This window comes from Antechinus flavipes, chromosome 4, assembly GCF_016432865.1.
Source record: "Antechinus flavipes isolate AdamAnt ecotype Samford, QLD, Australia chromosome 4, AdamAnt_v2, whole genome shotgun sequence".
Classification (NCBI taxonomy): domain Eukaryota; kingdom Metazoa; phylum Chordata; class Mammalia; order Dasyuromorphia; family Dasyuridae; genus Antechinus; species Antechinus flavipes.
The window spans coordinates 382,921,837-382,949,329 of NC_067401.1; the positions used below are offsets into that span (position 1 = coordinate 382,921,837).

At 34.3% G+C, this 27,493-nt stretch overlaps 1 protein-coding gene across 2 annotated transcripts in view; it reads left to right on the top strand.

Annotated features, from left to right (window-relative positions):
* Positions 1-5,349: 5,349 nt before the first annotated feature.
* LEMD1 (LEM domain containing 1) overlaps positions 5,350-27,493 on the top strand; it is a 48,984-nt gene continuing 26,840 nt past the window's right edge. For both annotated transcript variants that reach the window (XM_051998536.1, XM_051998535.1), the window contains exons 1-5: positions 5,350-5,400; positions 9,114-9,344; positions 9,866-9,985; positions 12,035-12,145; positions 13,536-13,606. In XM_051998536.1, the coding sequence (XP_051854496.1) occupies positions 9,871-9,985; positions 12,035-12,145; positions 13,536-13,606 (297 nt within the window). In that variant the 5' untranslated portion in view covers positions 5,350-5,400; positions 9,114-9,344; positions 9,866-9,870. The remainder of the gene's footprint in view (positions 5,401-9,113; positions 9,345-9,865; positions 9,986-12,034; positions 12,146-13,535; positions 13,607-27,493) is intronic.

Sequence of the window (27,493 nt, forward strand, 5' to 3'; positions counted from 1 at the left end):
AGAAGAAATATGTCAGAGTAGATATCATATTCTCTTGGAAGAGATTCTATTCCAAATCCATAGTTTCCTTGCCATTCTGATGACCACATGGTATAGTAGAATGAGCAGTGGTTGCCAGAAGGGATCTGGTTTCCAATTCAGCTTTTAGGATGATCCTTTTATGTGACCCTAAAATGAATCATTTAATCTCACTGGGACATTAGTTTCTTTATATGTAAAATGAGAGGGTTGAAGGAGATAGCCTCTAAGGTCTCTTGCAGTTATAGAACTGTTGTCCAGCTTTCTTGCTCCAGGCTTTGCAACCTCATACTTCATCTGTTGCAGTAATGTACAGTAACAGCCTCTACTGTATCCCCAAATCATCCTTCAGGTCACTTGCCAGATTTATCCTCCTAAAATATGCTTTGCTCAGAAACCTTCACTGACTCCCTCTGGTCTACAGCATAACAATCATTCCTGAAAATCATAGTTTTATCTGGATTAACCTCCTTTTTCTATGCAATGTTCTGAGCAAAGCCTTTCAGTTTGGTTTATATCAGTAGTTATTATTTAATTTTGTGTCATTTCCCCAAATAGATATAAATTAAGGGTAGGAACTATGTCTCATACATCTTCATATCCTTTGCACAGAAAAGATCTGTGTCTTGTTAAGCTCTGCAGTATATTTGTCAGTAAACTAAATTAGGAGGTATAGGGTATAAAGTGCCAAGCCTGATGTCAAGAAGTCATCATGCTGAGTTCAACTGTGGCCTCAGACACTTACTATTTGTACGATCCTGCAAAATTTACTTAATCCTCTTCACCTCAGTTTCCTCATCTGTAAAATGAGCTGGAGAAGGAAATGGCAAACTATTCCAGTATCTTTGTCAAAAAAACAAACTCCAAATGGGGTCATGAAGAGATGGACTAAGTGAAACAACTGAACAATATCACTACAAAATCTCTTGAGATTGTAATAGAATATGATGGAGACAGAGGGCTGGGATCAGATACCACTGGTTTTTCAAAATATTACAATGAAACCCAGAAAATTGAGTTGATAATATTTTATGACTCTGCATAAGAACTGAACAGTATTTATTTTATCCCTCTCTAGGATTTGACTAATTAATTATACAGTCAATTCTAAATTATTTGAATCCAGATTATCTCCTTTGTGGATTATCCATGGTGAATTTTTAATGCTGGACTGGTTTCTTCTTTTTGCCTAGCCTGAGCCTGAACTGCTTCCCTTCACTGCCCAGCTGGTGTGAGCTCAAAGCATATGAACTCATTTCAATATTGACCCAAACAAAACATAATTAGGAGGGCAATTTTTTCACAAAATTTTTCACAAAAGGGAAAATGTAATGAATTCCAAAGCCAAATATAAATGAATTTTGGTTTATCCACCTAGCTGCTTCCGTTAAGTGTATGTATAATCAAGAGCTGTATGTACTAACTGATGAATAATAATCGAATGCCAATATTGTATGAGACTAAATTCAACCTAGTTCTTATGTAAGTGATTATTCATAGAACAGACATAAAGGATAAGAATACTATATTGTACAGACTTTGCCTGTTGCAAGCAAAAGAAAGAGGAAAATTGGTTAATTAGTTCATATGATGTAGACAACAATTTTGGATAATTCAGACAAACCTTTTTTTTTTAATGGCAATTACAGACTTATTTTCATTTGGCCCGAATTATCTAGTTAATTACTTCAATTCTCCTCTTTCCTTTGCCTTAGATTTCAACTCTGAGACAGGTGGTAGTTGTGAGTTCATAGTAAGGGGGAAGTTCTTTGGAAATAGTGATTGATGGCAAGGAATTCATCCTGACAGCTGCTGATCTTTGGTTCAGTTGATTTCCTTTTGCAGATGGTTATTGACAGTGGAAACTGCATCTCTACCGTTGCCTCCCCTATGTAAATTGCATTTACATTTAAATTGTGCATTCTTCCAAAGGATGGGGTAAGTAAATAACTGCAGATTAAACTTTAGTATTAGAAATTGTGTGGTAACAAACCTATAACTGAAGTGACATCTGGCTTTTACTATTTCTGTTATTTAGGTTTAATAACAGCATTTGGCATTAAGGGAGGAAAATTTTTATCTACATTTTAATGAAAGGAGGATGCTCTCTGTGTTTGGATACCTTATCATGTTGAATTCCTAGTAGATTGGCAATTGAAATAACACTTTCCAGTGAATAATGTGAATAAAACATCTCTATGAGCCTTGGGAAAAATAAAAAGCAACCTAAGGCCCATGTAGACACAGTCAAACATAAGTGGACGAAGAAGCAATTTACATGGTGAATGTGGATACATTCTTCAATACAAAATCTTCCTACGAATTATCTTAGAATCATAGAGCTGGAGATCAGTGTATAGCACATCCCTTCTTTGTCTAGGGATGCCTAGGAGATATTCTTTTAGGTAAAATAATCTATAGTTTAGCCCTTTATATCCTTGCTTGATGTGTCAAACTAGATATTTTTGCCATGAAAATATCTTGAAAATGTTTGAATCATCTCAACAAGCCCAAGTATTTAATGAAAGCATTTCCACCTGGCAAGTAGCTTTTTGTTCGGAGCACTGCTTGGAAATGTAAACAAATTGCTCATGCATCCCAATAGCTCAAACCTATCATTTATTTGCTTTTATTGAAACAAATGTGATAATTTTGTAAGTCTTTGTCTGGTGAAAATCAATGTTTGACTGTTATTAAGTGTTCACACAAAGAATATGTTTGTAAACAAACACTTTATTTAGAAACATTCTTAGCCATAGCCCTGAAATTATGGTTGGAATCACCCCGTGAATATCCCTGATGAAGAACTGAAGAATATTAAGAACTGAAGAATATTATTTGGTCTCTATGGAATAAATGACCAAATGAGGTGGTGGAAATTCATCAAGTAGGGGAGGATATCAATAAAAATAGTGTAGACTCTAGCCTGGAGTGGATGAGTGGAAAACATAATTAAATAATTTCTTGGCTCTCTACTAACATGTATATTTGTATTTATTTGATCTATACTTTCTTTTTTTTTTCCATGCTGGGTTTTTTGTTTTTTGGAGGTGTTTTGTTTTGTATTTTTTTGTTTCTGTTTTTGTTTTTTGCCTTGTGATTTATTTTTGGTTCAGCAGCTTTTCTTAGAGGAGACTTCAATCTAATGGTCTGATCATTTGCTTGTTTGTTTGTTTTTAACTAGCGGTACAGTAAAACCAATCTTACCTATCTGGAGGGATATGGTTGAGAGATTGTAGATGTAAATTTCTAATCAGGAAATTGAATTTGAATACCATCTCCAACAATTAAGCAATGGCATGGTACTCAACACTATTGAACCCCAATTTTCTCATTCCTGAAATGGCCTAATTAATAATAAATAATAATATCTTTATTACCAACTTTTTTTTTTTTTTTGAAAACCCTATGTTGTGATTCACACTTAGTTGCCACAGTCCTCTCTCTGGGTGCAGATGGCTCTCTCCATCATAAGACCACTGAATCACCTCACTGCCAAAAAGAGCTACATCCATCAGAATTGATCATTATATAATCTTCTTTTTGCTGTGTTCAATGTTCTCTCAGTTCTTTTTTTTTTATTATAGCTTTTTATTTACAAGATATATGCATGGGTAATTTTTCAGCATTGACAATTGCAAAACCGTTTGTTCCAACTTTTCCCCTTCTTCCCCCCACCCCTTCCCCCAGATGGCAGAATGACCAATACATATTAAATATGTTAAGGTATAAGTTAAATACAATATGCGTATATATGTCCAAACAGTTATTTTGCTGTACAAAAAGAATCAGACTCTGAAATAGTATACAATTAGGCTGTGAAAGAAATCAAAAATGCAGGCAGACAAAAATAAAGGGATTGGGAATTCTATGTAGTGGTTCATAGTTATCTCCCATCTTTCATTAGGTGTAGCTGGTTCAATTCATTAATGCTCTATTGGAACTGATTTGGTTCATCTCATTGTTGAAGAGGGCCACATCCATCAGAATTGATCATCATATAGTATTGCTGTTGAAGTATATAATGATCTGCTGGTCCTGCTCATTTCACTCAGCATCAGTTCATGTAAGTCTCTCCAGGCCTTTCTGAAATCATCCTGCTGCTCATTTCTTATAGAACATTTATTACCAACCTTAAAGCATTATAATAAAGGAAAGAGAAATAGCATTTAAATAGCACCTTCTTATGTTTTGCATTTTTCACAAAAATCTCATTTGATTCTACCACAACACTGTGAGGTAGGTGCTATTATTATCCCTATTTTACAGTTGAGGTAACTGAGGCAAACAGATTAAGTAACTTCAAATCACATTTGAATTCACATTTTTTCTAACTCCAAGCCCAGTGCTCTATTCACTGATAGCTATAGCTGACAGAGTGTTTTAAGATTTGCAGAATTCTTTACCTATATTATTTTATTGTTCCTCAAAATAGCCTTTTAGTTTAGTGATTTGTTCAGGATTACAGAACTGGTAAGCATTTGAGATAAGATTTGAGTCTTAGTCTTCCTGATAGACTGAAATGCACATCAACCACTATGCTGTTTATGTTTACTGTTTTTCATTGTACCAAATGCAAAATATTCTCCTCAGTTTTATTCCATTTTAATCAAAGAGCAGCCAATGAGTGACAACTACTCTACAGACTTTGCCAACCTCTAATCCATTGGGGGGAATTTGGCAAACCTGTTTCCAGGCACTAGTTTGTTTTTGGCCAGTCCCCTTTTACAAATATCATGTTAGCTAATTCTCATACTAGGATAAGTACTTATGTTTAAATGTTTTCCTTTTCTTCCTTCTGCTGTTTCTATGCCACATAACCAAATTACTCATCCTCTAGAATCCCTTATTGATTCTCCAGCCCTTCAGGCTTTTCTGATCATTTCTTCTGTATTTTTAAAAATCCATTTCAGTTAGGTAGTGTCTCCTTATTTTCTACTTGTCACATTTATTTTTTATATGTACATATGCACTTGAGAATTTTGTTTGTTTCCCATGAGAGAATGTAAGCTTCTTGAGGGCAAGGGCTATTTCATTTTTGTCTTTGTATCCCCAGACTCTAATATATCCAGTAGCTATACTTAATGTAGATAATTAAATATTTGAGTGATTTATTGATAAGGGATGATGATTTCTCTGTCGGTTTTTTTGCCTCTTTATTTGCCTACATTATTCTAAGAAATTAATTTTTCCTTCAGTTGGAAGTTGGAATGAAATTATAAACTTATTTTCATATCAATCTGTTGCTATGGAGGTTACTGATGTCACACTGTCACTATTATGACTATCATAGTGTCTAAATAGACAGAAGACCTGGTTGCTAGTAGAAACCCCAAGGCAAAAAGTCACATAGCTTTGGTGCCTTTTAGGCGTTATGAAGGGGTAAGTGGATTAATCATACAATTGAATTCCGTTTTAATATTTCCTTATGTGTTTCATTATTTCCTCTAAGCAATTGTCTAGTGTTGCTTTAGATTTCTTTTAGACTCTGTTTTGGGGGAACAGGTAAAACATCAGAAATTGCTTTGCAAAGATAGATGTCCCAAGACATGCTTGAACTAATTTTATATAAACCGATTCTTCAGTATCCTACTTTACTTTTTCTTCAGGGCACCTCCATGACCGGTAATAGCTCACAGCTAATAATGGTGGACATTTTACCCATTCTTTTTTAATAACTGGAGTGTTACAAGTATCATTATATCCATTCTGTAGTTGAGGAATCTTAGGCTCAGAGATGTTTGGATTTGCCAGAAATCATGCTAGTGGACAGTGGTCCCAGTTCTCAGTTGAGATCCTTTGACCCATAAGTCAGAGCATTTGATTTAGCTTCTCTACAGTACAAGTTAAGCACAGGTTCATTGTCATAATTCAACAATAATACATATCAGGAACTCAAGGGCCAGTGATTTCTTTCTCATGAAAACTCCTACCATTGATTGATTACCAGTTGCATCTTATGTTACTTATACTCTTTGAATAACCTAGGCTCAGAAAGATTAAGTGATTTGCTCATGGATCACCAAGATCTTCAGCTCAGAGAGGATTAGATCCCAGAACTTCAAAGCAGGACTTTCTGATTCCAAATCCAGTAACTTTCCTAGACTGCCTTAACAATGAACAGTGATCAAATGTATTTTTAAACTTTTACCATATGCAAAGCATGTGTTAGCCCGAGAAGGTTCAGAAGCAAAAATAAAACAATTGTTATGCCCAGCAGCTTTATATTCTGACAGGGAATAAGAAATAAAATAAGGCTGGATTTGGGATGTCACTGATTCAAGGAACTCCCAGGTAACAAAAGTTTTTTTTTTTTCTAGTGTTGTTTGGTATGTCCTTTGCACCCCAAGCGTCTCAGATAATTGTTTGGATCACTAAGAAATTAAGTGACTTGTTTAGGATTAAATATCCAGAAAGGAGACTTGAATTTACATCTTACAGGCTCCAACGTCAATTTGGTCTATAGTTCCATGCTGCTTTTCAATGATAATAACATTGAAGTAAGGTTTAAAAAAAAATTAACACGAATCTGTGAACTGATCCAGCCATTCTGGAGATCATTGTGGAGCTGTGCCCAAATAACTGTCAAACTGTGCATATCCTTTGATCCAGCAGTGTCTCTAGTGAGCACCCAGTATTCCAAAGAAATCATAGAAGAGTGAAAAGGACCCACAATTGCAAAAATGTTTATAGTAGCTCTTTTTGTAGTGACAAAGAATTGGAAATTGAATGGACACCCATCAGTTGGGGAATGGCTGAATAAGTTATGGTATACAAATGAAATGAAACATTACTTGTATAAGAAATGATGAACAGGCTGATTTTAGAAAAGCCTGGAAAGACTTACATGGATTGATGCTGAGTGAAATGAGCAGAACCAGGAAAACATTGTACACAGCAACAATAATGAAAGATTTAGCTCTTCTCAGTAACTCAGTGATCCAAGGCAATTCCAATTAACTTTGGATGGAAAGTACTATCTGCATCCAGAGAATGAAATATGGAGACTGAATATGGATTGAAACATAGCATTTTCACCTTTTTTTTCCTTTTGCTTTGTTTCTTTTTTTTCACAACTTTTCCCTTTTGTTCTGATTTTTCTTTCCCAACATGACTCATGTGGAAATATGGTAAATATAATGTTAAAAATGAATGCACATAGAAATTAGGCATGGACCCACACTTAACACCATATACCAAGATAAGATCAAAATAGGTCCATGACCTAGGCATAAAGAACGAGATTATAAATAAATTAGAGGAACATAGGATAGTTTATCTCTCAGACTTGTGGGGGAGAAAGAAATTTGTGACCAAAGATGAACTAGAGACCATTACTGATCACAAAATAGAAAATTTTGATTACATCAAATTAAAAAGCCTTTGTACAAACAAAACTAATGCAAACAAGATTAGAAGGGAAGCAACAAACTGGGAAAACATCTTCACAGTTAAAGGTTCTGATAAAGGCCTCATTTCCAAAATATATAGAGAACTGACTCAAATTTATAAGAAATCAAGCCATTCTCCAATTGATAAATGGTCAAAGATATGAACAGACAATTTTCAGAGGATGAAATTGAAACTATTACCACTCATATGAAAGAGTGTTCCAAATCATTATTGATCAGAGAAATGCAAATTAAGACAACTCTGAGATACCACTACATACCTGTCAGATTGGCTAAGATGACAGGAAAAAATAATGATGAATGTTGGAGGGGATGCGGGAAAACTGGGACACTGATGCATTATTGGTGGAGTTGTGAACGAATCCAACCATTCTGGAGAGCAATCTGGAATTATGCCAAAAAATTATCAAATTGTGCATACCCTTTGATCCAGCAGTGTTTCTATTGGGCTTATATCCCAAAGAAATACTAAAGAAGGAAAAGGGACCTGTATGTGCCAAAATGTTTGTAGCAGCCCTATTTGTAGTGACTAGAAACTGGAAAATGAATGGATGCCCATCAATTGGAGAATGGCTGGGTAAATTGTGGTATATGAATGTTATGGAATATTATTGTTCTGTAAGAAATGACCAGCAGGATGAATACAGAGAGGACTGGCGAGACTTACATGAACTGATGCTGAGTGAAATGAGCAGAACCAGGAGATCATTATACACTTCGACAACGATATTGTATGAGGACATATTTTGATGGAAGTGGATTTCTTTGACAAAGAGACCTGAGTTTCAATTGATAAATGAAGGACAGAAGCAGCTATACCCAAAGAAAAAACACGGAGAAACGAATGTGAACTATCTGCATTTTTGGTTTTCTTCCCGGGTTATTTATACTTTCTGAATCCAATTCTCCCTGTGCAACAAGAAAACTGTTCGGTTCTGCAAACATATATTGTATCTAGGATATACTGCAACATATCCAACATATATAGGACTGCTTGCCATCTAGGGGAGGGGGTGGAGGGAGGGAGGGGAAAAATCGGAACAGAAACAAGTGCAAGGGATAATGTTGTAAAAAAGATTACCCTGGCATGGATTCTGTCAATATAAAGTAATTATTAAATAAAAATTTAAAAAATGAATGCACATGTATAACCTATATCATATTGCTTGCTAGTATGGAAAAGAGGGAAGTTAGGGAGGGAAGAAGAAAAAAAATTGGAGCACAAAATCTTACAAAAATGAACATTGAAAACTATCTTTTCATGTAATTGAAAAAATAATATACTTTTAAAAATAAATTGAACTATTAACATTTTCTTCATTTTGTGAAGTCTAAATAATAAAAACAAACAATAAAGTTTTAAAAAAACTTCCAAAAAAAGTGATAAACTTGCTATTCCTGAACATTATTTTGCTCATTATGCAAAATAGCTCATAAGATTTTTAAATTCTTTTTAATGTACTATGTTCCTCCTAGTTGGATAATGATTGATTACTTATGAAGGCAAATCCTCTTATGCTGCATCATCGTCTTGCAGTGATTTTCACTTTAATGTTAAAATACTTTGTAATCTGATAAAAAGAAGTGAGTGGATGCCTACAATAAATTAACTCAAGGTGGATTTTCTTCTTTCTTTTAAAAAATATATATTGCTAATGGGTTTTGCCTTTTTTTTTCCTTCAGGTTTTTGTTAAATGGGTAGAGATTTTAGTTCTCTGATGAAGGGATTATCTCAATAAAACTGATTGAACCTAAGACTGAGGAGTTTGGAATACTGAATCATGACTTATATAAATCTATATAAATCAATTTCTCTGCCAGAAAATGAATAACCAACTTCATTCAAATGACAATTCAACAATTACAAAGTCTGCTAGCGGTTAATTAAAAGCTACCATCTCATTATATTCAGAGGTAAATTACAAGTGTGAAAAACACTACTGTTCAGAATAACTTACTGTCCTGTACTTTCTTTAGAAGATCAGAAATAAATAACTTTCATTCAACTAACTGAAATTTCTTTCTCTTTCATATTTAATTAGTTTCTTATCTCTCTTTTCAAAGCTTGAATCTACTCGAGGTTTGCAGGCAGTTCTCATACCAATTTGTTGGGAAAAATTAGAAGTAATTGAACAAGATAATATTGGGAAGGATGTCACTTCAAGTTCTTTCTAATTGACAACTGATAGGTTTTGTAAAAGAGGGAGCAAAGATAAAGATGATTTTAGTATATCTTTGTAATAGTTATTGGCCACTCCCTCATGGTGAATAGTAATTTTTTATAGTAAGGCAGAAAGAAAGGCTATTTCATTCACTGTTTTATATTCTTGCCAGATTAGGAGAGGCAGACTAACAAATATTCTTGTGGACTGATAATTTTTTGGTACGTATTTGTAAGACTTTCTTAATTGATTGAATGTTTTATTATTTCAAAGGTTCCATGACTAAAGGAGCAAGCCAAGTTTCCATTGGCATGGTGGATATTAAATGTCTGACAGACAATGAATTGCAGCAACAGCTTATCAAGCACGGATATAATCCAGGGCCAATAATACGTATGCATACAACAAACAAAAACAGAAATTAGGGGCTAGTGAAAATTTTCATATCAAAGAGGGAGATTTAATTTCTTCATTAATAACAGAATCAATATACAGGAAAGAGTTATATAGCTGTGGGGTCACAAACTGAATCATAAAATTTTATTATCTAATATAATTTCATTAGACAGTAAAACTTATTTCAATAATTTCACTAAATCAGTCAACATTTATTTAGTGCCTACTATGTGCTAAACTTTGGAGATGCAGAAAAAGGCAAAATAATCTAATGAGGGAGACAATATTTAAACAAATACAAAGCAAGCTATATGCAGTATAAATAGGAAATAATAAACAGAGGGAAGGCATTAGAATTAAGAAGAGGTTTCCTGTAGCAGGTGGAATTTTAATCAGAACTTAAAGAAAGACAGGCAAGTCAGTAGTCTGAGCAAAGGAGAAAGAGCATTCCAGGCATTGAGGACAGCCAGATAAATACTTGGAAGCAAGAAATGGAGTGAGGGGAACAACCAGGAGGCCAATGTCATGTGATTTATTGGAAAGTAAAATGTAAGAAGACTATAAATTTAGGAGAGGCTAGGTTATGAAGGGCTTTGAATGCCAGAGCATTCTGTATTTGCTTTTATATACAATAGGGAGCTACTGGGGTTTATTGAGTAGAGAAGTGGTTTGATTGGATTTATGCTTTAGGAAAGTCATTTTAGTAACTGAATGGAGGATGGATTGGAGTGGGGAGAAACTTGAAGCAGGCAGACTAACCAGCAGATTTTTGCAGTATAATCCAGGAATAAGGTGATAGGGTTGTTGGCAATACCAGAGGAGAGAACAGGGTTGAGTATATGAGAGATTTTTGCAAGGGTAAAAGTATTTTGACCTTGGTAACACTTTGGATAATGGGAGGTTGGTGAAAGATAGTAAAGAGTCAAGGATGACTCCTAGGTTGGGGCCTAAAGGGTCAGGAGAATACTTTTACCATTTAATAGGGAAGATAGGAGATGGGCAAGATTTAGAGAGAAAGATAATGAGATCTCTCTCGGTCATGTTTAGTTTTAGATGTCTAGTGGATGTCTAGTTCAAGATGCCTGAAGGCAGTTGGAAATACAAGATTAGCAATCAACAGAGAGACTGGAGCAGGATAGGTAGGTTTGAGAATTGTCAGTATAGAGATGGGGTTTAAATCCATGGGAACTGAGTTCATCAAATGAATATTATAGAGGAAGAAGAGGTGAAGGCCCAAGACAGAATCCTGGATTGTTAAAGGACATGATCTGGAAGAGGATCCAGCAAAGGAAAGAAGGAATGGTTAGATAAGAAGAAAGAGTGCCAGGAAAGAGTGATATCCTCAAAATCTAGAGCTAAGTATGAAGAATAAGAGAGTGCTCAACAGTGTCAAAAACTGCAAAGTGGTCAAGGATAATGAGGATTAAGAAAAAACTAAAGGATTTGGCAACTAAGAGGTCATGAGAAATTTTGGAGAGATTAGTTTCAATGAAATGATAAGGTTAAAAGTTAGATTGTAAGGGCATGAGAGGAAAGAAAGTAGAGAAACTTACTGTGAGTAGTCTTTTTGAGTATATCTAAAAGGCAAAATAGAAAACAATAGTAGGATTGGATGAGGAAGGGAAGGTTTTTTCCAGGGTAGAGAGGGATTAGGACATGTTTGTAGGCAGTAGAGAATGTAGACATACATAGGCAGCAAAAATTGAAATAAGTGAGTAGAGATGACAGAAGGGACAATTTGTTAGAAGAGGTGGGATGGAATGGGATGAACTGAAAAAGTAAGGAATAAAGGATCATGACATGAGACAGGAGTGAGATGATACAGTGGCAGAAGGCAGTTGGGTGATGGGAAATGAGAAAGAGGGGTGAAGAGGGAACTCATGGCCTCTATTTTTTCTATGATAAAGAAGGCAAGGTTCTCAAGTGTGACCAAAAGGGGAACCATGGGAGGTGTGAGAAGAGATGAAAAGGTTTGAAAGAGCTGCACTGGACAATGGGATAGTTAGTTGATAAAGGATAATTTAAATTTTTTTTTAACTTTCTCAGCTTCTACAAGACAGGTTTATGAGGATAAACTACAAGAATTGATAACACAACATAAGGCTAAGAAGAAAAGCGAAGATCTAAATAAGGATCTGGAATGTGAGGGAGAAAAAGGTACTATAGTTAATCCAAAATTCATTTAGCTTAAAAATTCTTATTTTAATGGATTTGTATAAAGCAGTTCAGCATATATCTTAAAATAATTATACAAAGTGAGCCCTTAAATAACAATTGGGGGGAACACGATTTTCACTTAAGCCCTCCAACAGATCATGAAAACCAAGGACTATTTGTTCAAGGACTTGGTCCTACAAAGGAGAATTAATGTGACTGTTAATATTTGGCACCATACAAATACCTGGAAAAAATTGTATTTACTTGTAAATTATATATATCATGCATATATGACCATGCCAAAATTGGTATTTGCTTCCTAAAGTCAAAATCTACTACAGGCAAATTTCAGAATCCCTCAATATTATATATCTGATAAAAGATACTTAAGAGAACCAGATGGATTCTTATTTTGGCTCTCATACATGTGGCCTCACTGTCCCAAACAATAGCTTCTGAGTAGTCCTTTGGAATTTGTGGATTAAGGATACTCTTTGGAATTGCTGAATGTTCACTTGTAATGGCACATCCCTTCAGAAGCTCCAGGATTTCTTTGTGGAGCCTCCCACTTTCAAAATCTTTAGCTGATGAATCCTGAGGTCCCAAAGCATATCATTCAAAGCAATCAAAATTAGCAGCAATAAGAGATAAATGTGTTGGAAGAGAGGATATGACATAATTCCCTATCAGCAAGTGATAAGAATGTTTTGAGCCACCTAAAGGTCTGCTATTCTTTTCTTTCTCAGGAAATGATACTGGGTACTAGAAGATTCCCTAATACATGTGCAAACTACATGTAACATATGATTGTCCTTCCTACCTCTAATGAGTGCAATTCATGTGACATACTTAAGTTGTCCTATGATGGCAAAGGGTTTGGTGTCTTGTCAGAATCCTGGCATTTTTTTGGAAATCACAGAATGCTATCTAAATGTTAACTATTATTATTCATAAGATACCTCAGGGCACTATGATAGCCCCTATGACAACTTTTTGTGATAACCAGATAATGAGACCTCCAAATTTCCATTTTTTTGCAAAAAGGAGCCTTTTTAGTCAATGACCTTTGATTGGGCAACCGTCTTCCTATAAAGAGAAGCTATATAGACAATCAATTTGGTATAGTACCCAAGAGAGAACAGTAATGGGCCTTTGGTAATCCTCCCCACTAGCAGGCACTGGTAGGTTTATACTTGTTGCTCGATGACTATCAATGCAAGAAATAAACTATTCTCATAACTCAGTAATCTAGAACATTGATACTTTTAAAAATAATAATTACAAGCTCATTTTTTAAGTTGTGAGAAAATTGGATTTGGTAATTAATGTTCATTCCTTTGATAGTTTTCACATTCTTATCTCAGTTTTTATTATGTTTCCCGTGATTTAGAGAATCTTGATGATCGCATTTTGGAAAGAGCCATCACAAGATCATCAAGAAGAAGTAAACAAGGCACAAAAGTATGTAGCTTCCCCACATGTTAATATTTTACAAATAATTAAGAATGATAAATTGCAAGTTACTACTAATGATTAAGAAGAAAAAGTATGTGTTAAAAATGCTATTTTTGATGTAGAGTTCTGTAATATAAAGCCATTTCCATGCTCTGGAAGAATTCATAGAAAAGGTGCTGTTCTTACTCTATTTAAATAAATTCTAAGCTAGGTATGGTGGTTTCTGCTTCAGGGAGGCTGAGGCTGGCAAATAGCTTCAGCTCAGAAGTTTAGAACTGCAGTGGATTAGTCAGATTCTAACCTATTAGTATCTGCAGACACTAAGTCTGATATCAATACAGTGTAATTATCAGAGCACCTAAAGCTTGTCTGTAGTGGGGTTGTTGTAAATGGTTGCATGTCCAACTTGATGGAGTTTAAGAGATGCAGTCCCTTTCCCCACCCAAAATTTATTAAGCAAAAAATCCTATAGAACAGATGTAGTCTCAAGTTCATATCTGTGGATCAGTGAGACTGTTTAATGAAAATGTTGTTTAGATTCAGCATTTGGCCTTTCCACTTGAACTATATTTGCAAAAGTTTCAGGTGCCTTCAGATTCAAGGAAGCTGGGTAGAGACAAGAAGCAATCAAATGAGAGGAAAGATGGTAGTTAGATGGGAGGTAGTACAGGAAAGGGACTAGTAGATTAGTGAAAAGCAAAATAAAAGGGCAATTAGTGGATCAGGAACACTAAAATGTGGCAGTGGAGAAAAGGAGGCTCACAGACTCAGATTCTATTAGGTACAGGAATACAGATAGAATAGTATTTATCCTTTCAGCTACTACTGCTTTCACTTATTCCTGATTTTCAATAAGCCAAAGAGAGACTCGGATTTCCACATGCTGAAGAATCCATACAAATCTGCTAATGTACTTCCCCACCAAAAAAAAAAAAGTTGTTGTTCCAAATAGTTTTATGTATCATCTAAAGTAGTTACTTATTCAGTATGGCAAAGAACTCTTGATTTAATCAGTATGAGTATTTATACCAGGGCTGATCACAACCTTTTCGTGCCTGAGTGTTGTGCCTGATTTGCTATTACTGGAAAATTTTACCCAATGATCAGCCTTCTGGATAATTACATCTCTTCTAGCCTGCGTCAAATGCCAGTCCTTTGCCAAATTCAAACCATAAATCCAGCTTGATACAAAACTTTACAGCATCTACTCTGCTGGCATAACCTTTGAAAAACAGAAGATCATCTCCATACCACAAGGAAAAATCAAACTGGAACTTTAATGGAAGTTACTATTACTTTCTTTCCTTAAAAAAAATCTATTTAATCACAAACTTAAGAGATGGAAAAGATTTTAGATTCAACCCTTATTCACATCATGAATATTCTGTACAATATTCCCAGTCTCCATGACTACTAGAAAACCCTCTAGTATTGTGGATCAATGTCATCTTTCAATGAAATTTATTCCATTTTAGGACATACATAATTTCCTTATGAAATTCCTCCTATAACTTCTACCTTTGGCTCCAATTCTATGTTCTGAAGCCAAATAGAATTCAGTTCAACACTTAAAAATATTTACCATATACCATTTTAAAGGCTCTGGAATGCAGGAGTCTCTTCTGTGCATCAAGATGTAGATCTTGAGTTTTTACTTCTCCAAACTAAACCTCCCTAGTTCTTTTTCCTAGTACTCTTTGTATGGTTTCAAACTACCCATCCTCCCCATTCTAACTGCCCTCTTCTGGACAGGCTATAATTTATCAGAGGTCTTTACCAAAAAACCCAGCCACTACGCTGAACTAGATCTAATATTCCAGATAACCAGGATAGTGTCCCCACTCTGGAGATTACATCCTTATATTAATACAGTCATAAGTCATGTGAGTTTGGGTTTCACACCATATTTCTGGCTTATTGAGCTCACAAGTCTCTTTTAAAACTATAAATTATCTAATTACATCTACTTAACACTTGGGCAATTAAATTTTTTTTAACCCAATTGGAAAACTAAACTTATCCCTTCTAAATTTCATCTTGTTAGCTTTAAGTCCACCATTCTTTGCTGTCAACATGTTTTTGGATTATTTGTTTTTTTCAATGTAGTAGTGGTCACGCTTAGCTTTATATAACTCATAAACTTAATGGATGTTTCATCTCTGACTTCTTTCAAACAATAGATAATACTTTCTGTATGTTATAACAATAGGTTCATATTAAAATGTAACTTAGATTTATTAAAATAATCCTGATTTTTATTAAGTTAATTTAAAAATATTTTACAATGATTTGAAGGGACTCATTAAATTTTTTTCCATTTATTTAATCCCTGTTTCGCTTTGATAATATTTTTCATATAAATCATCTAAATATATTCCCAGGAGATATTGGCAATTTGTGATATAAAACTATGTCAGCTGAAAAAGACGCTTTTCATCTTTCAATTTAAATATATCTTGAAAAATCTCAGTTTAAATCAATAATCTAAAGAAGTAGGCAATCTGAAGGGTATGATGGATTAATAGGTTATTAATCCAAATATCTTATATAAACCATTCTAATTTGACTAAAGACCCTAAGACTTGAGAAGAGATGAAAAAGATCACCTTACTCTTCCTTGCAGAAGTGGAGAAATATAGGTGTAGAACATCTATATACTGTCAGATTCTGTTGGCCTGTACAATGCTTTTGATAAACTATAGTTTTGTTTTTTTCTTTGTTGTAAAAGAAGGCTCTCTGGATAGGAAGGGATAGATTCATAAATGGAAGTTTTATAAAAAAAAATAGTATAGCAATGCATTTAAAAACAATAAAGGACTATAAAATATCTTAAATTTTAAATTCAAAAATAGCTACAACTTTTATTTTTAAAGTGATAGCCAAGTGTATTTACTAATATACTTATCAAAGGCTATACACTTCAAAATTCTCAAAAAAATTCTTGCTTAATCCATCTATCAATACTAACCATTGTCTAATATCTAGCCTTTCTTTTGTGGCTAGTGTTCTTGAGAAGGCCTTCTAACAATCAATGTCTCAATTTTTTTTTCCTCTCACTTTTCTTAATTCTCCACAATTTAGCTTCTGATCTCACCATTCCAAACTGCTCTCTCCAGAGTTACTAATGATCTCTTCACTGCCAAATCCAATGATCTTTTCTCAGTGCTCATTCAAAGCAGCTTTTAATGAGCCATGCCTTTCTTGATGCAATCTTCTCCCTAGGTTTCATTGTCATAGAAACCTAGTATAAGACTTCTTAACTGTATCATCAGGACCCAATCTTCTCTCTGGGTTTCTGTGACACTGCTCTATCTTGGTTTTCTTACATATCTGACCATTCCTTTTCTCCTTTGTTGCATCTTCACCTAGATCTTCTCTATTAGCCATGGGTGAACTATGGGGCTGTGTCCTGGGCCCTCTTCTCTCTCTGTATGATTTCTCCTGGTGACCCCCACAAGATGCCCTGGATTCAGTTGTCATTTCTATGTTGATGATTCTAGACCTGACCTTTCAGCTGATCTCCACTCTTATACCTCCACCAGCTTATCAGACATCTCAATTTAGATGTTCTGCAGACATCTCAGTTTCAGAAGGTCCCAAATTGAACTCATACTCATTCCTCCAAAGCCCTCCTTCCTTCCAGATTTCCATATCATTTTTGAAGGTAACACTAGTCACCCAGGCTCACAGCATCGTCCTCAGCTCCTCACTTTCTCTCACTCCTTTATCCAGTCTGTTGCCAAGGCTTGTCAGTTTTATCTTCACAACATCTCTGACATATCCTAGTCCTCTCCTCTGACACTTGCAAATACTCTGGTTTGGGCCCTTTTCTAGTACCAGAACTCTCACAGTAGCCTTCTCCTTGGTCTGTTTGCCCCAAGTCTTTCCCCATTCCAGTGTATTCTTCTTTCAGCAATAAATATGATCTTCTTTAAGCTCAGGCTCCCTTACAATAAACTCCCATTCAATAAACTCTACTGATTCAATATGACTTCTAGGATCAAATTTCTGATCTGATGCAATGCTAGTGCCTCCCCACTAATGATTGTCTTCTAATTATCCTGTCTGTATCTTCTTTGTGCCTAGTCCATTAGACTGTAAGCTCTTTAAGAGCAGAGATTCCCAGATTCTTAGGATACAGTACCTGACACATTATAGGTGTTTAATAAATACTTATTTACTGGCTGATAAATGGAGTAATATTTAATAGTACCCAGAGGAGTATTTGCATTTCCTTGATCAGGGCACCAGAGAATATTATTTTCTTATTCCAGTAGTTACATAATAGAATTGAAATTATTTTAAGATTAGGATCTTGGAAATGTCTACGGTAAATGTCCACTGAGTCAGAGAGGCAACAGCATCCATTGCTTGAAATGCCAACTCTGGGAAGTTTATGGTGTAATTAATACACATTCGCTGCTGCATCAGCTATGCTTAAAGACAGGAAGATGAGCTAGGCTATTTTCATCTAGGCCAGGATCCTCATGTTTCCAAACATTCCTTGTTCTTTCTTATCTCCATATCTTTGCTTATTTTATTCTTTCAGCTTGGAATGCTTTCCCTGTTTTTTACTATCTATCAAAATATCACACATGTTCAATGTCTACCTCAATGAAGACCTCTGAATATAACACAAAACAATATTATATAATGTTATATAACTTAATACAATATAACAATATAAATTAATATAAGGGAGCAGCTAAGTGATATAGTAAATAGAGTCCTAGGTCTAGAATAGAGAAGACCTGTCTTCCTAAACTCAAATTTGGTCTCCCTTACTAACTGTGGGATGCTGGCCAAGTTACTTAATCATATTTGCCTCATCTGTAATTTGAACTGGAGAAGGAAATGGCAAACCACTCCAGTATCTTTGCCAAGAAAACCCCAAATGGGGTCGTAAAAAGTCAACAACAATGTATTATAATATAGCATAATATAATTGAATGTAGCATAATATAATGTAAGGTATTAAAACTTAATTTAATATAATACAATTCAATATAATAATATTGAATATCTATAAAGAAAAGTATATATACATGTGTGTATATACACACACATGAATTTTAAAGGGAAGAGAATGCTAAAAACTAATCGTAAGTATAAGACTTCTTAACAATATCATCAGGATCCATATGAGCCTCTCTGCTTATCTTTCAAGCCCAGGTAAGTAGTAGTGGAGTTACTTGCATATGCAGTTTCATGCATGTTACCATGACAGCTTACCCCCAACTGTGGTAGCAATTCTGCTATAGAATATATAGCATATAGCATTGTTTCTTTCCTCTTCTGGTTTCCAAAGGAAACTGTTGGCATATTATTGACATTTTTAAGAGCAGTGTGAATTTATGCATCCATATTCATCATTATTGATCCATATTCACCATTTTTTCTGTAGCAATGAGTATAATATGTCCATTACCATGGAAACCTTTGTGGCAGGGATTATCTATCTACATAATTCTGATGCAATCTACTGACACTTGCCATCATTTTCAACTCTTGACCATGTTTTCATATATGTTTGCTACAGGGGAGCCATATCACAAGGGAATATCAGTGGAATGCTCTAGCTGTCCAGTCATCATCCTTTGCTTTCTCCATGTGGCCAGTACATCTTCTCTTCCTATCATACATTTTTCTTTTTGATATTTTTAGTCCCATTCTTTTCTTTTGAAATTCCCTTTAAAATGCAAAATATTTCTTAGGCTAGTGCCATCATCACAGTCATGGTGACAGAGGGACAGGAATACATACAGAGATGCTAAGAATTCCAGTTTTTAGACTGTTGATAAACTTTAACTTCACAGTTACTACTTTAGATGTACCATAATTTGTCCAATGACCAGTATAGACATATGGCTGGAGAGATACTAATCTTGACATCCTCACTATAAATAAAACTCAGAAGAAAGAAGAAAGTTGCATCCAATGTATACATACATTGGGTTCAACATATATTTTAACATGTATTGGAATACCTGCCATCTAGGGGAAGAAGGGGAAAATTTGGAACAGAAGGTTTTGCAAGGGTCAGTGTTGAATGGTTAATTACCCATGCATATGTTTTGTAAATAAAAAGCTATCATTTAAAAAAAAAAAGAAAGTTGCATCCAAATGCAATGATGGCTCACAGGTATTCCTTGGAAAAAAAGGAGTTGGTGGAGTTAATTTTATCATATACCCCAAAGCAACGAGAAATGTTAATTCATGGGATATTTGGTTTTCTCACATCACATTATCACTGAAAACTACATGCAAAAAACCCAATAAAAATAATCATAGTTTATGCACCATTATCAGTTTCTGAGATTAAAGTAGAGAAATTCTGTGACAAATTCATTAAGATCTTTCAAAGGCAATCAATACACACTCTGGCACTTGGTAACTTACAGAGGGAAAGTGGCAAATATATATATATATATATACACACACACACACACACATATATATATACATATATATATATATATATATATATATATATATATATATATAGAGAGAGAGAGAGAAGAGAGAGAGAGAGAGAGAGAGAGAGAGACAGAGAGAGAGAGAGAGAGAGAGAGAGAGGAAGAGAGGGAGGGAGGGAGGGAAAGAGGGAGGAAGGGAGAGAGAGAGAGGAAGGAAATCCTGGCTCAGGAAAAAGAAACAAAAAGACAAAAACTTGTAGGCTACACATATCTTTATATCATAACCTTTTATATCATAAACATTTTGCTTTTAAAAAAAGATAGGCAGAACAGGTAGTTGGCACAGTGGATAGAACACAGGCTCTAAAGTCAAGAGGACCTGAGTTCAAATCTAGCCTCAGACACTTAATACTTATTAGCTGTGTAACCCTGGGCAAGTCACTTAATCCCAATTGCTTTACCAAAAGAAAGAAGAAAGGCACAAAACATAGAAGTTTCAAATAAAATGACCAAAAAAGAAATTAAATAGATTGTATTTTAAAAGCAAGAAGAAGATTTATTATTGATGTGAGAGTTATTCTTGAATCAGCTCTCTGGCTATATATTGAAATAAAGATCAAAATGAGGAGAAATCAAGAAAGACCATAAGAAAGAAGATATAATGCAGTTATAGCAATTCAATTCCAAGCTACACAACAAATTGACAAAGAAAAATAAATGGACAACAGATATAACATTGAAATGAATTCCAATAATCTTATGTGGAAAGTAATATTTTGTTTTGATTGTATCCGACTTGTGATTTTATCAGCATAAGGAACTCTGCTGAATACTTTCTCCCACTAATACAGATCTGTATTTTGAAACCTGTACAAGTGGTGTCATGAGGAAAAGAACTTTTAAAAAATATACTAAACTGTGATTTCATTGCCATTGGGAGCTCTTGATAAACAAAATCCTATCATAATTGCTAGCTGACTTTAGAGTTGGAGGAAAGGGAGTAACATATGATAAGTATCACGTTCACATTTTTCTTTATTTTTTTTCTTTTTGGAGGCAAATGGGATTAAATGACTTGCCCAGGTCACACAGCTAGTGAGTGTCTGAGGCTGGATTTGAACGCAGATCTTTCTGACTCCAGAGGTGATATTTCCATCCACTGCACCTACCCTCTAGCTGCCCCTTCATGCTCATGTTTTTCAATTCATTCATCTCCATATGGCTTTAGAGAGTTCAGGACAAACTGCTCTTCAATTCCCATCTGTTTCCAACTTTCCTTAGTCTTGGATTACCAAATAAAATCATTCATTAGATTAAGAATAGCAGCATAATTCTTTACAAATTTGTAGCAATAGCCCTTCCAAATCCTAGAAAAACAACTAAGTCTCTGAGATTCTTTGGATATGGACAGTTGAAGAATGATCTTGTCTTCTCTGAGTCAGAGCTCACTTCTTGAGATACTATAAGACCTAAATATTTAACTGGAATTCTGTAAAATGGTACTTCTTGATTGATAGCTTCAAACCAGCAAACTCCAGGTGGTTTAAAATATTTATCAGCCTTTTCCCATGTTCTTTTAGAATCTTTCCAAAGACTTGTGAGCACTTAGATACACCAATATGTCTATATAGTTTATTTCTCCATAAACTACAGAAAAACATCACGTCATCAAGATGATTTGCAGATTACACTAAAAGTGGTAAAAAACTGAATAGATGAAAACTATCTTCTTTTTATCTTCTTCTCCCTTTTATTTCTAATACTGTTTTCTGTGCAGATCCAATAATGTAAACCACCGACCTCATAGCAAACAATCTAGGACATCTTAAAGTCTTGGAATGGTAATCCATTTTGGCTCTCTTATGTGTACTCTGCACACATTTATATTTTACTTTTCTTTTTCTGTACCACCATCATAGGTGATACCTACAGACTGTTGAATTCTGTGATGATATTATTGATGAATAGTTTGCACATGATTTTCGGATTTATTATCCTCAGACTGTACAATTTTTTAAAATTATTCTTTTTGTTCTAGGTCCTATACTTGCTCACACCTATAGTAATTCAGTTACATGGCCGATTCAGATGTAAACTCTGCCTTTCCTGAGAATATTTCTGACTTGAGCTTGTGACTTACCCATAAAATGGGAAGTCTGCACCCAATATTATCTGCAGGTAAAGCATCTTTTCCTGACTTAAGTAAGTTTCATCACGGGTTTATAAACTAACTTTCTTTGCACTAGAACTTTCACTTTTTAATTCTCTTTATTGAGGGAAATAGTGATTAGTTTCTTATAATCACTATACTAGGAATTTTTGAATGATCATCTGTGTTTTTTGTACCACAAAAAAATTACATAATAGACTGAATTGTTTCCCCACTTTGAATTTTATATTAATCACCACACGTTTCCCCAAATCTTACTAGCTTTTTTCAATTTTTTTATAATGTCCTTTTCTCCCATTTCCTTTCTTTTGTTGTTGTTTACATTCAAAGTCTACCCCTACTGTGTTTTCAACAACTATTGTTTCACTTCACTTTTCTGTGGTTTCGTTTTTGTTCAAATCTTGAGATAAAATTGTTTTCAATAAATCAGTAGTGCCAAAGTGATGTGTCATACAATAAAAAATCAGTAAATAAATATGCTAATGCAATCAATAACATACAGTGCTACTCTGGAGCAATATAGAAGCCATAAACAACAATTAGCACATGAAGAGGTAAGCACCATCAATGAAATCAGTGCTACATATAAATAAACAAAATGTTATCAATTGTACATAACTTTAAGTAGTGTTGATTATCAGTAGAATAATACTGCTGTGTGTAATAGACATGATTCCTTAAAAGTCAACAGCATTCTGTACAATGTACTTGCAATCCAATGAAAAAAACTGGGTAAATCATGAGAGAGTACACTCCCAGAGAACAAAAAGATTTTTTAAAAAAATACCATTCAGTACTAGAAAAGAAATAATTTGATTAAATTGAAAGGTTAGAATATAAAGAAAATTTATTATTTTCATTGAAAATGAAATAGAACTAGGAAAGAAGTGTCTTTAAAATAAAAAAAACAAAATAAAACTCAATTCAAACACATTTTCCCAGGACAAGCATTCTCTGAAGTATCTACATCTTGGCTCAAGGATATTAATATTTCCTACAGTGCTAGGATCTGGTCATTTAGCTCATTATCCATTTCCATCACCCAGATGAAAATATGAAAGTTCTAAGGGCAGCAGAGGAAGAGAGGAAGCCAACACTAAGTTGTTAAGTTAGAGAGCCATGTATCTTGATTCTAAATTACAGCTCCCTGTTTCAGCAGGCACTCAGGACAGTTGTTTCTTCTGTCATAGAGAGGAAGATCAGGGGCATATTAGTTCTGTTGATATGTTTCATAAATTCTGTTCTGCTTCTTTCCCTCTATGGAAATATTCTGGTCTCCTGAGTCTCCCCAGAGATGAAGAGGCTATACAGATGTATTGGTTATATTACCATTATTTTTATAATATGTCCAACATTCTAGTATATTGGAATTTTTTGCATTTCAGATCTCACATCCAACACATTAACTATCTCACTCACATTTTAGGTAATCAGAAAATTTCATAAATATGTCATCTTTTCTATCATTCAAGTCATTGGTAAAAATGCAAAAGAATCATGGGTCCCTGGGCCTCTCCACTAGAGATCTCCTTTAAAGTTGATCTGAAGTCAGTAATTACTACTCTTTGATGTTGTTTGACCATTTCCAAATCCACCAATGTGTATTGTCTAGTTCATATCTTGTGCACAAGATGTTGTGAGAGACTTTGCAAACCATTTACCTCACTTCACTAATATATCACTTTAATAGCATTGTTAAAAAGGAAAATTAGGTTAGTCAGACATGATTTCTTCTTGATGAAGTCATGCTGGCTCTTTGTGAACACTAATTCTATTTTTAGTTGTTCACTAAACATCCTTTTAAGGCAATTGGGGGATACAGTGGATAGAATACTGGGTTTAAGACTCATCTTCCTGAGTTCAAATCTGACTTCAGATACTAGCTGTGTGACTGGGCAAGTCACTTAACCCTGTTTGCCTCAGTTTTTTCTGTAAAATGAGGTAGAGAAGGAAATGGCAGACTGTTCCAGTTTTCTTTGCCAAGAAAACCCCAAATGGGATCACAAAGACTCAAATACCCCTGAAACAACACCAAAAAAAATAATTCCAATAACTAAGTTCCTGATTCAAAGAGTATTGATATTTTAGTTCCATGATTTGCATGATTCCAAATGACTTTGTAAATTACTTGTACCATTTCAGGGTACTAGGCCTGGAGTCAGAAAGTCCTGAGTTCCAATCCTAATACCTCAGACACTTGCTAGTGATGTGCCCCAAAGCAAGTCACTAAAGCTCTTTACCTTGGTTTTCTTAACTAGAAAATGAGGATAATAAGAGCACTTAACTCCCAGGATTGTTATGAGGATTAAATGAAAGAATCTCTGTAAAAAGCACTTAGCACAGTGTTGGCACATAGTAGGTGCTAGATAATTATTACTATCCTTATTTTATAGATGGATAAATTGACGCTCATAAAAATTAAGCTACTTGTTTATGATTCTATAGCCACTGTCAGAAATGGACTAAGACCTCAGATCTCTTCTGATACCAAGTTCAGCCCTCTTATTATATCACACTGCCTTGAATTCACCATGTCTAGATTAGAGCCAGAGATGAATACAATACAGCATTCTATACTTGTTATGAGTACTTCAAATATTGAATTGACTAGTACTACTCCAGTTCCATATTAAATATATTTATCAATGAAGTGTTCTCAGGTCTCCATGTCTTGGTTATCTTCTCCCATTGGACATGAAACCATTTGCACAGGATCGTTACACATTCTGTTTCTGTGCTCTAATTCAGATTTTTTTGTGTGTGAAAATGAAGGCACTCTAATGTTTCCTGGGCATGACTAATTTTTCTAGACAGTTTGTTCCAGGCTACTTCTAGCTTATGGGACTTTTCTCATGGTTTCTTATAACTAATAACTAAGAACAACTAACCTTACATTGTTCTTTAAAGATTTACAAAACACTTTACAAATGTCTCCTTTTATCCTCACAAAAATCCTGGGAGTTAAGTGCCATTTTCCCAGTTTTCAGATAAGCATTCAGAGACAGACATAACTTAAGTGACTTGCTGAAAATTACTCAATTTTGAAGTCTGAGTTTGTATTTGAACTCTGGTCTTTTTAATTCCAAATCCAGTCTTCTATCCACTGCCATTAAAAGAAGGAACCACCTATTTATTTTTATTAAAGCTTTTTATTTATGAAACATATGCATGAGTAATTTTTCAACATTGATCCTTGCAAAACTTTCTGTTCCAAATTTTTTCCTCCTTTCCCCCAGGGAACCATCTATTTAAAAGAAGCTGAATGAGAAGGGGTATTTATGCCAGCTTGGCTATTGTCATCCATTCCATTGTGAATCCTCTGCCCAGAGATGGCTATGATCCATTTTAAATATCAATTCAGAATTGACATAATGCCAGAAGAGGGAGAGGGGATTTAAACTAGAATCAGCAAACATTTATTAATGCCTACTATATTTTAGGCTTTTCACTTTGAATTACCAGGAATATAAGACAAAAATGAAATTGTCCCTGTCTTCAAGAAACTAAAATTCTATCAGGAGAGACCATATACCCATCATAAATACAAAGTAATTTGTAAATGAAGACACTAGCAGGATTGAGGTGAGGTGAGGAAAGGCACCAAGGGCTTGTGCTAGGCTTTGAAGGAAACCAGAATTTTTTCATTATTATAATCTTTTTTTTACTATCACCATAATTTCCCTTAGTATCTTTTGCCTTTAACAGAATCATCCTATATGATAAATAATATTTTTCTTTTTCTTTTTTCTTTTCTTTCCCTCCCTCCCTTCCTTCCTTCCTTCCTTCCTTCCTTCCTTCCTTCCTTCCTTCCTTCCTTCCTTCCTTCCTTCCTTCCTTCCTTCCTTTCTTTCTTTCTTTCTTTCTTTCTTTCTTTCTTTCTTTCTTTCTTTCTTTCTTTCTTTCTTCTTTCTTTCTTTCTTTCTTTTTCTTTTCTTTTCTTTCTTTCTTTCTTTCTTTCTTTCTTTCTTTCTTTCTTTCTTTCTTTCTTTCTTTCTTTCTTTCTCTTTTTGCTGAGGCAATAAGTGACTTGCCCAGGGTCATACAGCTAGGAAGTGTTAAGTGTCTGAGATCAAATTTGAACTCAGTTCCTCCTGGCTTCAGGGCTAGTGCTCTATCCATTGCACCACCTAGTTGCCCCTGATAAATAATATTTCTTAAAAAAATGAAAGAGAAGAGGGTAAAAATTGGTATAGCTTGTCAAATTAAAAATTTATACAATGGCTACAATAATGCAATTGGAAAGAACTACAGAAAAAATTAAAAATTAAATATGAATGATGAGAAAATATAGCAAGCAAGTATGACTTTATAGATATGCGGAGACATCCTCACTTCATCCCTTTGCAGAGGTGCAAGGTGGATGAGTGTGGTACATTACACATTTTTTTAGTACAGCAATATTCCATTATATTCACGTACCACAATTTGTTTAGCCATTCTCCAATATTCATTAAAGATCTTGGTGTGCAATTCTTTTTTCTGTCGTTTATTTTTCTCTTGTTTAGGTATTATAATTATATTTATCTCATAAAGGGAATTTGGTAGTATAGAATAATTTGTGCAGTATTGGTAATAGTTGTTCTCTCAAAGACTGATTCATTCTCCTATGAAACCATCAGGTCCAAGAAGTATTTTTAAAAATTTTCCTTAACAGCTAATTTTTTTTCTTTTTCTGAGACAGAATTATTTAGATTAGTTAGTTTATATAATTTATACTTTTAAAATATTCTTCTGTTTCTTTTATATTTTCACTTTTAGTAACACATAGATGTGCAATGTAGATTTCACTAAATTTTTTTGTTCTGATTTTGTTGAGATTTCACCTTGGTTATTTGATATTTTATTGATTTGATTTTCTGACTTCTCTTTAACTTAATGGACTAAAAGCTTATCAATTTTATTAGTATTTTCAAAGAATCAGCTTTTAGTTATATTGATCATTTTAATAGATTTTTTTGTTTCTAGTTTCTATTTCTTCTCTAATTTTTAAATCTTTTCTTTTGTGTTTATTTTAGGTATATTTAACTTTCTACTTTTTAAATACATACTCAATTTATCAATCCTTTTCTTTCCTGTTTTGTTAATGTATATTTGTAGGGATATTATTTTTCTCCCAAAGATTGTTTTGGCTGCATCCTAGAATTTGGTGTGTATCATTTTTTTCCTATACCAATATTGGTTGTTTCTATGATTTGTTCTTTGACTTCCTTATTATTTAGGATTTCATTGTTAAGTCTCCATTTGAGTCTGTGTGTTTTGTTTGTTTTCTCTAAACTGATTACTAATTTTATTTTGTTATGATCTGTA